Source organism: Rana temporaria, chromosome 4 (genome assembly GCF_905171775.1).
Source record: "Rana temporaria chromosome 4, aRanTem1.1, whole genome shotgun sequence".
NCBI classification, from domain to species: domain Eukaryota; kingdom Metazoa; phylum Chordata; class Amphibia; order Anura; family Ranidae; genus Rana; species Rana temporaria.
Window position 1 is genome coordinate 229,123,618 of NC_053492.1, and position 13,451 is coordinate 229,137,068.

General features: G+C 41.7%; 1 protein-coding gene across 1 annotated transcript in view; it reads left to right on the top strand.

Moving 5' to 3' along the window:
• LOC120937037 (CD109 antigen-like) overlaps positions 1 to 13,451 on the top strand; it is a 124,684-nt gene that overhangs the window by 42,912 nt on the left and 68,321 nt on the right. The window contains exons 9-11 of the mRNA XM_040349959.1: positions 1,978 to 2,080; positions 6,137 to 6,246; positions 9,271 to 9,495. Of these exons, the coding sequence (XP_040205893.1) occupies positions 1,978 to 2,080; positions 6,137 to 6,246; positions 9,271 to 9,495 (438 nt within the window). The remainder of the gene's footprint in view (positions 1 to 1,977; positions 2,081 to 6,136; positions 6,247 to 9,270; positions 9,496 to 13,451) is intronic.

A 13,451-nucleotide genomic window follows, 5' to 3' on the forward strand; every position in this document is an offset into this window, starting at 1 on the left:
ATGTACGATTGCGGCGTCTTACAGTTTAGCTGCTCCGTCAAATCTTCTAAGAACATTCGACAGACACCATAAGCCTTCAATGACTGATTCAACCTTAATTAATTCAGATTTTCGGACTAATGCATTTTCTAACGAAACAAAATAAATAAAAACGAATTTCAGGAGTAACTAAATAAATTTATTTTTCAGATGAAAACAAAATTCCGAAACAAAATATTTCAGTATGCACATGTCTAGTAACAAAGGTTATGCCTTTGTTATGCACACATTTAATGCAGGTAACATGGACTTGTGTACATAAAACACTAATGTTTGATTGGCTATTTTGGAGGACAGAAAAGAGATCAGGGGTCTAATAGACCCCAGATCTCTCCATAAAGAGTACACTGCCGCTGCTTTAACTATCACAAGTGATTTTATTGCTTCAAAATAAGTAAATACTTGGGTGTGCAGAGTCTGGGCACAGGTCACTGTAATGCATCTATACAATGACACAATACTTCACATTGCCAGGGGCAATTTACCATTCAATGAGGATAGTGGGCATTATTATGTGAATGGTACCTATCATTTATATGTGAAACAGTGCATGGAGCATGGAACAGTATGAACAATCTGCAGAGTGGCCCTGGTTTTCTGTTCACATTTGAATTTTTGTGTGGCCAGTGAGGTGTAGAGGTGCATCTCCCATGTTCTATTAGATAAAAGATACCTGTATGATTATATGAGATGTTAGTGTCTTTGGGATGCTTTAACACTCTAAGGCTAAAAGCTGCCAGAAAAATGATTCTATTGAAAATAATGGAACACAAGGAATGAGCATTGGAGCTTCTCCCCTACCATCTATGTATTGTACAGTTAAAGGTTTTTGTGATAGATGATATGGTTAGAAAATCTACAACGAGGGCATAAAAACTTGAGGAAAGAATTACACATTTTAATTAGTATTCCCAACACTTGCCAAGCAAGGAGAGCATGTAGGAGATTGGGAGTTTTTTTTCTCATAGTGGATAATATTCACTGGTATTGCAAGCTGTTTTAAAGAGTAACTCCACTTTTGTTAAGAAAAAAAATCACCTCTGGGTGTTCAATATATAGTACATTGCAGGGATTTTAACAAACATTGTTGCAGTTTCCTACATGTTTCTGTTCAGATGAAATGGCTGTTTGAACATGTCCTTTTGGATACCGAATATGAATGGGAGGGTTTGTGCTCATTATAGATTTCAGCCATTTAATTTTTGGTGAGATACTCCCTATGGGTTAATTACTTACTAAAGGGATGCAGACACTGCAACTTTTCCCATCAGAACACTAAAAGTGTACCAGCTGATTATAATGAGCACATACCCTCCCATCCATATTCAGTGCCCCCTTTCTTGGTGGGCCCGAATTTTGACCTGTCATTAAACAGAACATATAATGTCATTGGGGTTGTTCTGTACACCAACCATGCCATATTGAATTCAATTTTCCAGAAAATTGCATTGCTGAAGATTGCAATGGAAAGGAAACTTTTAATACCAACAATTCGCTATATGGCTTGTGCCAATTTAATATATCCTACCCATGGACCCAAATTGATATTAGCATGTTTTCCAATAGAGTTTCCTAAGTTTTTGTTTCTGACAAGTGTTTGATTTACTAATAGAGTATTATTCAGTGTAACCTGTGTTCACTTCAAATGATCATTCAGGCCATAGGATTTCCCCCCCCCCCCCCCCACACCTCATTTGGTGAGCACAGGTCAAAGTGAAAAATGTATTTTTAGTAAATCAGCATTATTGATTTGCAGCAGTGATATATCCCATTATGTCTTGATAATGTTTTTGGCCTATGCCAGGACCCCAAAATGAACAGATTATAGGGACAATGTAACAGCACATCATAGTCAGAGTTTTGTTAAATAAGTGTTAATTAAAATGTGTGCTATTTTATTTATTATTATTTATTTATAAGGTGCAATGTTGCTTTCAGATATCGGGGTCTGTGAACTTCAGCTTTACATATAAAGAAATGTATAATACAATTTACTGGGGAGGAATAAACCTAACAGCCACAGTATATGAAGAACTGACCGGTAATATATTAAGCTCCTATTGTATAAAATACTTCAATATTTAAAAACACTACTGTATGCAGCTATTAAAAAATAGTTTTGTGTATTTTTTAAAGCAACTAGTGTAAGTACCTAATTTATCTTGATATCAGTTCCTTTCAAACCCCTAAACTGCAGATTTTAGATTAGGAGATAGAGAAAGCAGTTGTGGCACAGTTCTTGAGCTAACAAGGAACGTGTTAACAGGAGAAAAGAACTTAATGGCACAAAAATGTGCCTATTAGTCTGCTGCTTCTCCTTCATTGTTCAGTCAAAAGCTGTAGGATGCTAGTTGTATTTCCTAACTACAGTAGAGAACTGTAATTTCTCCAGGTTGGCTGTGTTGTGTGGTAGGTACAAATCTCCAGAATGAAAGGGCACAAATACAAAAACGTTGGTAGGTAAAACAGCTCATTTGGGCATCTACTGCATGGGTCCAGGCACTTATATCTTGCCTAGGGTCCTGCCACCACTGCTTCTCAAATTCTCTGATGGTTTGTAGCTGTGCAAAATGTAGCTCCCAGGCAGTCACATTTTTCTACAAGGAGGGTGGCCTTAAACAGCTTTACTGCTGATAGGAGTGGCTGATGGGACAGCTGTATATACTTTCAACCCCTGTACATTAGACACTTACTACACAATTGACTCCTGCACTGTGCTTTACATATACCTGACTTGTGCACTATGTACATTACATACACCTGATCCCTGCATTATGTACATTACACACACCGGACACCTACACTCTATGCGTTACATACTCCAGATACCTGCACTATATACAATACATACTTCTGACCCCTGCACTCTGTATGTACGTTCAAGTTTTTAGCCCCTCCCAGTATAAGCACAATTTTGCCACAGTCTGAATTCTCCGCAGTGCGTCTATTGCACTGCCTCATTTTTCATCTCTGGGTACCCAAAGGTGTTTCCAAATCTTATAATTTGATATAGCTGACCCCCCCCCCCCCCCCAGGAAAACAATTATCATTGCACCTTAGCCTAAAGTTCACCTTAAAGCGAAACTTCAGTAATGTTTTCAGCTTTCCATCTTCTAAATCCTCTTCCCTTGTTGTTTTAACTTTGGATAGTAAATACCTTATACAGCCCACTTCCTGTTTCCTGTCTGGTAAAAAGCCTAGGCTTATGACATCATGCACAGCTCTCTCTCTCTCAATCTTGTGAGAGTTTGCCAAGAAGGGAGGGGGGGGGGTGAGTCATAAGAATGCCAATGAGAGCTGCAGAGCTGGAGGCGTGCCTGTGTGTTTTCCTTTGTAAATCCAGGAAGTGAACAGACAGCAGCTTCAGCTGCCCACAGTTAAAATTGATGCAGCTAAACTTAGTGGAGGGAGATTTCTGCAGCATATTTTGCAAGTACAGAATCACAATATATATAAAATAATTTGCAAAGTGGTTGGACGGAAGTTTCAGACGGGCAAAGATGTTTTTATTGCAAATATGTGAGCAGACTGCAGTTCCTCTTTAACCTTTGAACAAGCTATAGTCATGGTTATAATATTGTTTAACTATTATTTTTCTTAAAACCACGTAAAAAGTTATTGAAATTTTCCTGAAATACCTGAAATGCATGAAATATCATGAAAATACTGTATTATGGCCACCAAATAGAGCTGATGATGAAAGAATACATATAATAGACTTGTTACAGGGATTATTCCCCTCCCTACTTTCTGTAAACCTCTACCTAGCCTAAAAAAAGCTAATTTTGACAGTGTTTTATTGCTTTTTTTACTGTTAATATGTGCCCCAAACATTTATAGGATTTTTGTCAGTTTGCTTAGAGTACATGTTTTGCAAGTCCTTTCCTCAGAACGAAGGGAGTTTAGAAAGCCATAATGCTTTTCTAAGACCTCTCTAAATGCATAAATGCAGTTGAATCTCCAGAGAGAGATATCATTTGCCCCTGTACAAATCATTCGTAAGACCTCATCTGGAATATGCAGTTCAGTTTTGGGCTGCAGTTCTCAAGAAGGATATCGGGGAACTGTAGAAAGTCAAGAGAAGGGCAACCAAACTGATAAGAGGCATGGAGGAGCTCAGCTATGAGGAAAGATTAGAGGAACTGAATTTATTCACTCTTGAGAAGAGGAGATTAAGGGGGGATATAATCAACATGTACACATATATAAGAGGTCCATATAGTTAACTTGGTGTTGAGTTATTCACTTTACGGTCAACACTGAGGTCAAGGGGGCACTCTTTACGTCTAGAGGAAAAGAGATTTCACCTCCAAATACGGAAAGGTTTCTTCACAGTAAGAGCTGTGAAAATGTGGAATAGACTCCCTCCAGACGTGGTTGTGGCCAACTCAGTAAAGTGCTTTAAGAAAGGCCTGGATTCTTTCCTAAATGTACAGAATATAACTGGGTACTAACATTTATAGGTAAAGTTGATCCAGGGAAAATCAAATTGCTTCTTAGGGGGATCAGGAAGGATTTTTTCCCCCTGCTGTAGCAAATTGGATCATGCTCTGCTGTTTTTTTTTTTTGCCTTCCTCTGGATCAACTGTGGGTATAGAATTGGGTATATGTGATTGTACGATATTATTATTGTTTTATTTCTTATGGTTGAACTTGATGGACTTGTGTCTTTTTTCAACCTGACTAACTATGTAACTATGAATCAACATAAACTAGTGTGCACAATATGCTAGTGCACTGAAAATAATTTCTGACTCTCTTAGGGCTAGATCCTGTGCTGATGGGCTTTTTTTCATCCCTATACAAGTCTATATGCATGCAAAACACACCTATAGCAGGTCAGAAGAAGGGCAACTACAGGTCAAATGCACCTGTGGATGAATTCTGAATGATTTTGGAAGCATCTCAATCTAATATTTAAAATCAATGCCATTGACACAGGCCCTAAAAAGAGACAAGCTTGGGCATCCTCCAAACCCATCTCTACTTTATTTTTTATTTTTACTCAAATTAGCTATGGGCTAGATCATTTCATTCCAAATGGGGGGGGGGGGGTAATATCAGTGTCTTCATATGGACACATGATCATATTTGGCCAAAGACCTTGACAAAATGTGGTCATGTGTCCATATAAGGCACATGTGTCAAACACAAGGCCCTCTGGCCGAATTCGGCCCCCGGGCCATTTCATGTGGCCCTCGCACCTCTCCTGCAGTGGCAGGAAAGCTCCACCCCTCCTCTGGTCCTCCTCCAGACCCTTACTTTCTGCGTTCAAGCAATGCATCCATCTTCCCAGAAGCAACATAAGAAAAGCGGGGGTACACTGTGATGTAAGGGAGAGTGTGGGACTCAACTTCTAATGGTGAGGTGACTCTTGACATCTAATGTAAGGGGAGGGGATGTGCTAAACATCTAATCTTACAGATACAACTCACCCTTTTGAGGGCAATCATAATGCTGATGCGGCCCATGATGAAATTGAGTTTGACACCCCTATTATAAGGGGACTGACATCACCAGCAACCCATCCTTTATTTATGTGGTTTGTGGGGTGGGGTAGGAAATGGCCCGGTCTGCAGATGATTGGGGTGAAAAAAGTGAGATTTTGATGTTCAAATAGACAGAGTTCAGAGAATTCCCAAGATCATATCTAGCCCTGATTTTCAAATGCATTCAGCATTTACATTTTCATTGTGATAGGCCATTAAAATGTATGGGGTGGGAGGGAGCTTCAAGTGGCATGGGTGCTTTAAACTCTAGGTGCCTGCAGTTTTTTTATTTTTGACAAAAAAGCACTAGTTAAAAGTCACTTTTAAGTAGCTGCTTGATATTTTTAAGTCTAATTACTAGATATTTTAATATAGTCAGTGACAGATGAAGCTTTCTCCTGTTTTCTATGTAATCAGATCAAAAGGATGAAAGATGCTAAAAAGGAAATATCAACTAGAATCATATAAGATAAGCCATATAGTAATTATCTGAAAATTGTACTAAATAATATTTAAAATACAAATATTATTACATTTTTTAACAACCTTTAATGTGATTTTGTGACATTAATCGTGAATTATAAAGAATTTAAAATTATCTTTTATAGGAATTCCAGTAGAGACATTCATTTATATAATAAAAGAAGATTCAAGATACAGGCTAAACATCATTAGCCAGAAACCAATGTTTGAACAAAGTCTGAAGTATACAGTTCAGGTAATAAAAAAACTTTCTCTGGAATGCATTTGGTAATATTTATTCATTTACGTGAAGGTACCTAAAATGTTAACTTCTCAAGAAAGTTGACTGTTCTTTTGTACAAATTATTCTGAAATCTCTTAGGCCCCTTTCACATGTGCGGACCGTATGTCCGCATTTTCATCCATCCGTTTGTGGGTGAAAACGGGACATACATTGGTCCCTATGTGATTGCGGGTGTAATCACCGCCTCCGCAAAGATCCGATTTTGCGGATGGAAGAAAACCCTATTTTTTCTTCCGTCTGCAGATCGGATCGGATGAACACGGACACACGATCCGTGTTCATCCGATCCCCCATAGGGGAGAGCGGAGAAAAGACAGGTCGGTCCCTGCACAGTGTGCGGGGACAACCCTGTCAGCCACCCGCTCAGCGCGGATATACGGAGCGATCCCCGCTGAGCTTACGGACACACGGAGGCGGATCAATACTGATCTGCCCTGTGTGAAAGGGCCCCTACACTGTATGATGGACAGAAATCCAATAACTAAATCCACAATCAAAGTTAAGAGTAACTCTAATTCTGTTGAGATAAACATTCCCCTCTGGGTGATCTATATACATTGCAAGGATTTTAACAAACTTTGTTTCAGATTGCTACCTTTTGTTTTTCTGAAGAAATCACCATTTGTTTGTCTATGTCCATGTGGAAAGTGAATCTAATGGGAGTGGTTTCATAATTGTCAACCAGCTGCTGCACTTGCAGGGCTCTAATAAAGTAAAGTGTCAGGGTCTGCATTCCTTTAGATGGGATTTCCCTTTGGGAGTATCTCACCAAAAATAATATTTTTGTTGCAGGGGTGCTTGAAATCCGACTTGTATCTTAGGACAGACTTCTGGGAAAATCAGTGAGCCAATCACACAAGCTGAAAAGTAAGATAAGGGAGGGTGGGGAGGACGGGGTAGTGGCTGTAACTACACCCAAATCATCCCCACTCAAAGGGATTTCCTGGACTATGTCGGTACTAGTAAAGATGCAATGTAATGCATATAAAAACGATTTATTAAAGAAATCAAATATACACTTGACACAATTAAAATTGAACAAACAATAAACAAATGCTCAGGTAACCCCCCATGGACATCTGTAATTGTCAGTTGCTGGATTGGTCGAATTCTCGACTAGTTTCGTGGTTGCCCACTTCCTCAGGAGAACCAATCTCTAGAACAGATATTATAAAACACATAAACAAAATATTTACACAAACAGCAATTCATAAATACATAAATATTAATTGGTAGCTAATTAGCTACCAATTAATATTTATGTATTTATGAATTGCTGTTTGTGTAAATATTTTGTTTATGTGTTTTATAATATCTGTTCTAGAGATTGGTTCTCCTGAGGAAGTGGGCAACCACGAAACTAGTCGAGAATTCGACCAATCCAGCAACTGACAATTACAGATGTCCATGGGGGGTTACCTGAGCATTTGTTTATTGTTTGTTCAATTTTAATTGTGTCAAGTGTATATTTGATTTCTTTAATAAATCGTTTTTATATGCATTACATTGCATCTTTACTAGTACCGACATAGTCCAGGAAATCCCTTTGAGTGGGGATGATTTGGGTGTAGTTACAGCCACTACCCCGTCCTCCCCACCCTCCCTTATCTTGCTGTAGTCATTTGGATGATGGTACGTTTTTATATATTTTTCTTTGTTCCCTAAGTGAAGCCATACTCCACCTTTTTACAAGCTGAAAAGTATGTTTCTGGGGGGCATTCTGTACACTTTCTGTGTATAGAACACCTCCAGGTAGCCATATTGCATTGCATTTTCCAGAAAATACAGCGGCAGCAGATTGTAAAGGAAAGATAATTTTTAATAACATTCAGCCCTGGTTCACATTGGAGCAATTGCCGGTGTCGCATTTGCAGGAATGAAATTGTGTGAGTTCAGCATCACAATTTCATTTACACTGTACTGTAAGTGTGAACCAGGGCTAAATTACAATATGACTTGTATCGCAATTGTATACGCTACAGTAAAACCTTGGTTTGTGAGCATAATTTGTTCCAGAAACATGCTTGTAATCCAAAGCACTTGTATATCAAAGCATTTTTTACAGGGTATAAAAGAGAAGAGAGGCACCTCTAAGTGTAGCAATAAGTTGCTAAATGTTGTACCTTCATTAAATGTAACCATATTACTACACTTAGAGGCGCCTCTACTTTTTTATACTCTGTTGTGACATGACGCTACTCTTATATCAAGACATCGCTTGTATATCAAGGCAAAATTTATTAAAACATTTTGTTTGTCTTGCAAAACGCTCTCAAACCAAGTTACTCTCAAACCAAGGTTTTACTGTATATTATAATTTTTTTTTTTTTTTCATTTGCAATTTTTTTCCCCCATGAAAGTGGAATTACCCTTTAACCATTTACAACGCTATTCTGTTGAAAACCTTACATCCTACTCAATAAAAATGGTATCAGTCTTATGTCCATTTTCTTCATGGTTATATAATTGACATACAGCCGACCACCGCAAAATCACAGTTCAGAGATCGCAGCCTCAGTCCATTCACAGATTTTTCCTCTCCGGCAGATGCAGCCCAGCATTCCCACATCATAACAGTTTACTGCTTGTAGCTATGTCGAGTGTTTCGCTGAGTGTTCTTGAATTTTTTTCTTCTTAAAGCCCTAAGATGCCATCTACTGTAAATGCCTTGCACCTTATAAGGCTTTTGGCAATGAACCTAAGCGCCAGAAGTTTAAAAATAGGCATTTATAGACGATTTTCTGACTACGTCCAAAATGTTGCGGCTTTTCACAATTCGTGGGTGCTCTACGAATGTACCCCCGCAAATTTCGGAGGTCGACTGTATATACAAAATTCTCACAACATTTTTAATATAATAAACATGGCATTTGTTACAATGCTATAGAGCAGTAGAGCTCCTTAATATTGAATGAACATAGCCTCCCAAAACCACTTTCAAAATAATTAAGATAAAGTAAATGCTTGTTTTTTCAGATTCAAGTACAAAGGGGTGACAATAAACCCTTAACCAAAGAGGAAAGAGAAAAAAAGGTTGCTGTGAAAATAACTCAAAGCAGAGGGGATTTCGCCGTCAGGAACATCATGTCAGTCAGCACTGCAACTTTTAATGTCTCCTGGCAAAACTATACCCTTTCAGAGTCTGGAATTGTCAGTCTAGAATTTCCTATTCCTCAGTCATTTCCAATGACACAACTAGAGGTGAGTACCAAAATATATATGAAAGAATCTAAACATCTGAAACAACATCACTCTTTACTAGAGAGTATATGATGCCAACATTGCCACAGTGTGCAAAAGGCAGTCTAATGTTAATTATTGACCTCCAACTCTTTTGTATTAAACTGAGTCCAGTTATTATACTTAGGGCCAGATTCAGGTACATTTGCGGCGGTCTAACGTATCCCATTTACGTTACACCGCCGCAAGTTTTAAGCTCAAGTGCTTGATTCACAAAGCACTTGCCTGTAAACTTGCGGCGGCGTAGCGTAAATGCGTCCGGCGCAAGCCCACCTAATTCAAATGGGGTGTGTATCATTTAAATTAGGCGCGTTCCCGCGCCAAACGTTCTGCGCATGCTCCATTTTGAAATTTCCCGCCGTGCTTTGCGCGAAATAACGTCGCACCGACGTAATCTTTTGAACGGCGACGTGCGTTACGTCCATTTCTATTCACGGACGACTTACACACAAAAGAAAAAAAAATTTAAAATTCGACGCGGGAACGACGGCCATACTTTAACCACCTGAGCCCCGGGCCATTGTAAAATGACGGCTTCATTGTGGCTCTGAAAATCCAACAGGACGTCATATGACGTCCTGGATTCCTCCGGCCACTGGGGGGCGCGCGAGCGCGCAGGCGGCGCGCGCGCGCCCGGCGCGTCCCCGAGATGCCGATGCGCGTGCCTGGCGGTCGCGATGTCCGCCAGGTACCCGCGATCGGTAATGACAGAGCAGGGACGTGGAGCTCTGTGTGTAAACACAGAGCTCCACGTCCTGTCAGGGGAGAGAGGAGACCGATCTGTGTCCCTTGTCCATAGGGACACAGCATCGGTCACCTCCCCCAGTCACTCCCCCCACAGTTAGAACACAATACAGGTACACATTTAACCCCTTCCTCACCTCCTAGTGTTAACCCCTTCAATGCCAGTCACATTTATACAGTAATTAGTGCATATTTATAGCACTGATCGCTGTATAAATGTGAATGGCGCCAAAAATGTGTCAAAAGTGTCCGATGTGTCCACCATAATGTCGCAGTCTTAATAAAAAATCGCAGATCGCCGCCATTACTAGTAAAAAAAAAAACTTTTTACCAAAAATATGTAGAAGAATACGTATTGACCTAAACTGAGATTTTTTTTTAAATTGGGCTATTTATTATAGCAACAAGTACAAAATATTGTGTTTTTTTTTTCAAAATTGTTGCTTTTTTTGTCTATAGAGCAAAAAATAAAAACCGCAGAGGTGATCAAATACCACCAAAAGAAAGCTCTATTTGTGGGGAAAAAAAGGGCGTCAATTTTGTTTGGGAGCCACATCGCACGACCGCGCAATTGTCAGTTAAAGCGACGCAGTGCCGGAAGCTGAAATTTCACCTGGGCAGGAGGGGGGTATATGTGCCCAGTAAGCAAGTGGTTAACATGGGCAGTCTAAATATAAGCCATGAAAGAGCAGCCGTAACTATCCGCCGGGAAAAGCCAACTAGCGACGATGTAAGAGAATGCGATGAACGCGCGTACCTTTGTGGATCGCCGTAAACAGCTAATTAGCATACCCGACGCGGAAAACGACGCAAACTCCACCCAGCGGGCGCCGAAGCCTAAAGCCGTCGTATCTTGGTTTGAGAATTCAAACTAAAGATACGACGCGGCAAATTTGAAAATACGCCGGAGTATCAGTAGATACGCCGGCGTATCAGTATTTCTACTGTGAATCTGGCCCTTAATGTTTACTGTGCATAAATGGAAAAAGTTCACATTCAACTTCCTTTACTGTGTTAGCTATACTGTCAAATAGTATGTTATATTGCAACCTTTTTCAACCAAGGTGCCCAGACACCATGGGATGCCTTCAGGTGTTTTAAGGGGCGCCTTGGCAAAATACCAAAAAATTGACCAAACATTGTATGCAAGACAGCGGGTGGATCAAACCTTCCTTTTAGTTAAACAAAGCCACCATTTTTTTTCTCTTGGAATTAATATGAATGAAGTGTGTATGATCCTGCTCTGTGTGGTTTCCCTCCAGGTACTCTTATTTCCACTTAAAGGCACACTGGATAATTCCTGTCCAGCCAAGCTATGGTGTGTGTGTTTATAGAAATGTAGAATGAGCTCTATATTGTAGCATGTTTTAGCGGCAAGGATTGATGTGGTTTGTTCCGTGCTTGTAAAGCTCTGGGTATTATGTCAGGGCTACATAAATACAGTAAAACATTGGATTGCGAGAAAATAATTTGTTCCGGAAACATGCTTGTAATCCAAAGCACTTGTATATCAAAGCAAATTTCCCCACAATAAATAATGGAAACTCAGCTGGTTCATTCCACAACCATTTATTCATAAGTCCTTCAGTTTATAGTTCATATAAAAAGATTATAGCAATGTGACCAGGTTGTGTAACCATAAAATGTCCATCCACAAATGGAAGCCTCCACAAGGGGATTAGAAGCAAAATCCAGCAGGAGCTACAGAGTATAAAAAAGAAGAGAGGCGCCTCTAAGTGTAGCAATATGGTTACATTTAATGAAGGTACAACATTTACAAACTAACATGGTTGATGATGAAAAGAGGCACATCTGAGTATACAGGCATCCAGGGAAAAGCTGTCCACATAGACCAGTGGTCTCAAAGTACCGGCCCGCGGGCCATTTGAGGCCCGCGGACTGGTTGAAAATGGCCCGCAGGCAGGGCGGGGGGGTGCCGCGGAAGTGGGGGGAGTAGATTTCCTTCACATGCAGAGTAGCGCAGGAAGCGTCTCTGTCATAAGTTCACTTCTCAGTCTCACGCTGCGGCTGCTCCCCGCCCCCCGGCACTGTCTGTGCAACTAACAGGCGCTCTGACATGTGTCAAGCAGAGCCGCGCCCGCCATTCCCCCCCCCCCCCGGCGCGCGCGGGACTCTCCGCTCGCCTCTGACATCATGTGTCCAGCAATCATGTAGTTTCCCCAGCAGGGCGCCTTCCGCTCTGGTGTGTGCACTGTGCAGAAATCCCCCCTCTCCGAGATAATGATGTCACATGATCTACACACTTCTCCCGAGTCCCGCCCCTCCTGTGTGCAGTGTGCTCCATCCAATCCACCATGTCTGCCCTGAGTAGCTTCAGCCTTCTCCTGTGTGACCATCCCGTCCCTCCTGTGCACTCCGTCTGAGAGGCTAAGATTAAAAACATGCAGCCACACGAAACATTGCCTGCTGAATGAACCAGAGCCCATTCCAAGTGAGTGAGCTCTTTCACTAACCAGACTCTGCTCCCTTCTCTCTCTCTCCATGACCCCCCTTCTCTCTCTCCCCCTCTCTCTCTCCCTGACAGCCCCCTCTCTCTCCCTGACCCCCCCTCTCTCCCTAACTCCCCTCCCTCCCTGACCCTGCCTCTCTCTCCCTGACCCCCCCTCTCTCCCTGACCCCCCCTCTCTCCCTAACTCCCCTCCCTCCCTGACCCTGCCTCTCTCTCCCTGACCCCCCCATCTCTCTCCCTCATCCCCCTCGCTCTCCCTGCCCCCCCTCGCTCTCCCTGACCTCTCTCTCTCTCTCTCTCTCGCTCTCCCTGACCTCTCTCTCTCTCCCTGACCTCTCTCTCTCTCTCTCCCCCCGCCCTCTCTCTCTCTCGCTCTCCCTGACCTCTCTCTCTCGCTCTCCCTGACCTCTCTCTCTCGCTCTCCCTGACCTCTCTCTCTCGCTCTCCCTGACCTCTCTCTCTCTCTCGCTCTCCCTGACCTCTCTCCCTCTCTCGCTCTCCCTGACCTCTCTCTCTCCCTGACCTCTCTCTCTCCCTGACCTCTCTCTCTCCCTGACCTCTCTCTCTCTCGCTCTCCCTGACCTCTCTCTCTCGCTCTCCCTGACCTCTCTCTCTCGCTCTCCCTGACCTCTCTCTCTCTCTCTCTCTCTCTCTCGCTCTCCCTGACCTCTCTCTCTCGCTCTCCCTGACCTCCTCTCTCTCG